Source organism: Laccaria bicolor, genomic scaffold, assembly GCF_000143565.1.
Source record: "Laccaria bicolor S238N-H82 LACBIscaffold_70 genomic scaffold, whole genome shotgun sequence".
Taxonomy (NCBI): domain Eukaryota; kingdom Fungi; phylum Basidiomycota; class Agaricomycetes; order Agaricales; family Hydnangiaceae; genus Laccaria; species Laccaria bicolor.
The window spans coordinates 223628-224724 of NW_001889941.1; the positions used below are offsets into that span (position 1 = coordinate 223628).

The 1097-nt window shown below is 53.7% G+C and overlaps 1 protein-coding gene across 1 annotated transcript; it reads right to left on the bottom strand.

Moving 5' to 3' along the window:
- Positions 1-132: 132 nt before the first annotated feature.
- On the bottom strand, positions 133-846 carry LACBIDRAFT_316234 (uncharacterized protein; the record flags this gene model as incomplete). The annotated part of the gene is made up of 1 exon (XM_001889663.1): positions 133-846. The coding sequence occupies one exon, from the start codon at positions 844-846 to the stop codon at positions 133-135; it is 714 nt and encodes a 237-aa protein (XP_001889698.1).
- Positions 847-1097: the final 251 nt, after the last annotated feature.

Genomic DNA, 1097 nt, shown 5'->3' on the forward strand with positions numbered 1-1097 from the left:
GGTGAAGTGGGATGCACTCGTCGTCGTTGTGTCATGTGGTGGTAGTTATTAGCAAGATGGGAGGGGATGAAGGAGCCTTGGGGCACTCACCTTTGTGTGAATGATGAACAACGACATTGTCGTCATCGTTCATCATTTGGTTGCCATGTCGCTGACAGCGACGTGGCACCTTGGATTCCCATCGTCGGGGGCACGTCGTTGTGCATTGACGTGGGTGTCTGTTAACATGGGCGTCTGTTGACGTGGGCGTCTGTTGGCGTGGTCATTGTCTGTTGGCGTGGTCGTCGTCCGTTGACGTGGTGGTGGTCCATTGACGTGATGGTGCGTGTCGTCATTGGCATTGGCGTCTGTTGACGTGGCCATCCATTGACATCGTGGGGCGTGTCGTGGTCCATGGGCGTGGTCATGGTGGTCATGTGTTGATGTGGTCGTCCCTTGTCCCTTGTGGTCCATTTTCAACGCCTTGACCTCGCCAGGGATCATTTGCTTGCTGACATGGCGTTGCCGCGTTGTTGTTGATGTGGTCGTTGTTGGCGGTTGACAAGCTTTGTGGGCAGTGGTGGCCACAGGTGACCATGGTGACGTGGCGTGGGTGGGTAGCAGGCGCGCATTTATAAGGAGCAGGGACGTGGGTGGTGGTGGGAGGAGAGGTTGGTGGTGGTGGGAGGAGAGGTTGGTGGTGGTGGGAGGAGAGGTTGGTGGTGGTGGGAGGAGAGGTTGGTGGTGGTGGGAGGAGAGAGGGTTGTGTTTGGACAGGCGTGCCAAACAGTTGTTTGTTTGGCAATGGGCATGTGCCAAACAAACCAGATTCCGGTTGGATTCCGTTTTTGCCAATCCGGGGACCATTCTGGTCACAATTCCAGAATGCCGAAATTCCACCAGAATGGTAAGCCACCGGAATGAAGAAAATAGCAGGCCTCCCTGCCAAATTTCATTCCTCTGGAATCCACAGGAATGACCGGAATCCTGCAGGAATTAGGGGGGCACTGATAAGACCTCCGACAACCATGTGGCACAGAACCATGACATACACTATGGATACATGTGTACAAGAATACATGAATACATGGATACAAGGATACTTGCATACATGGATA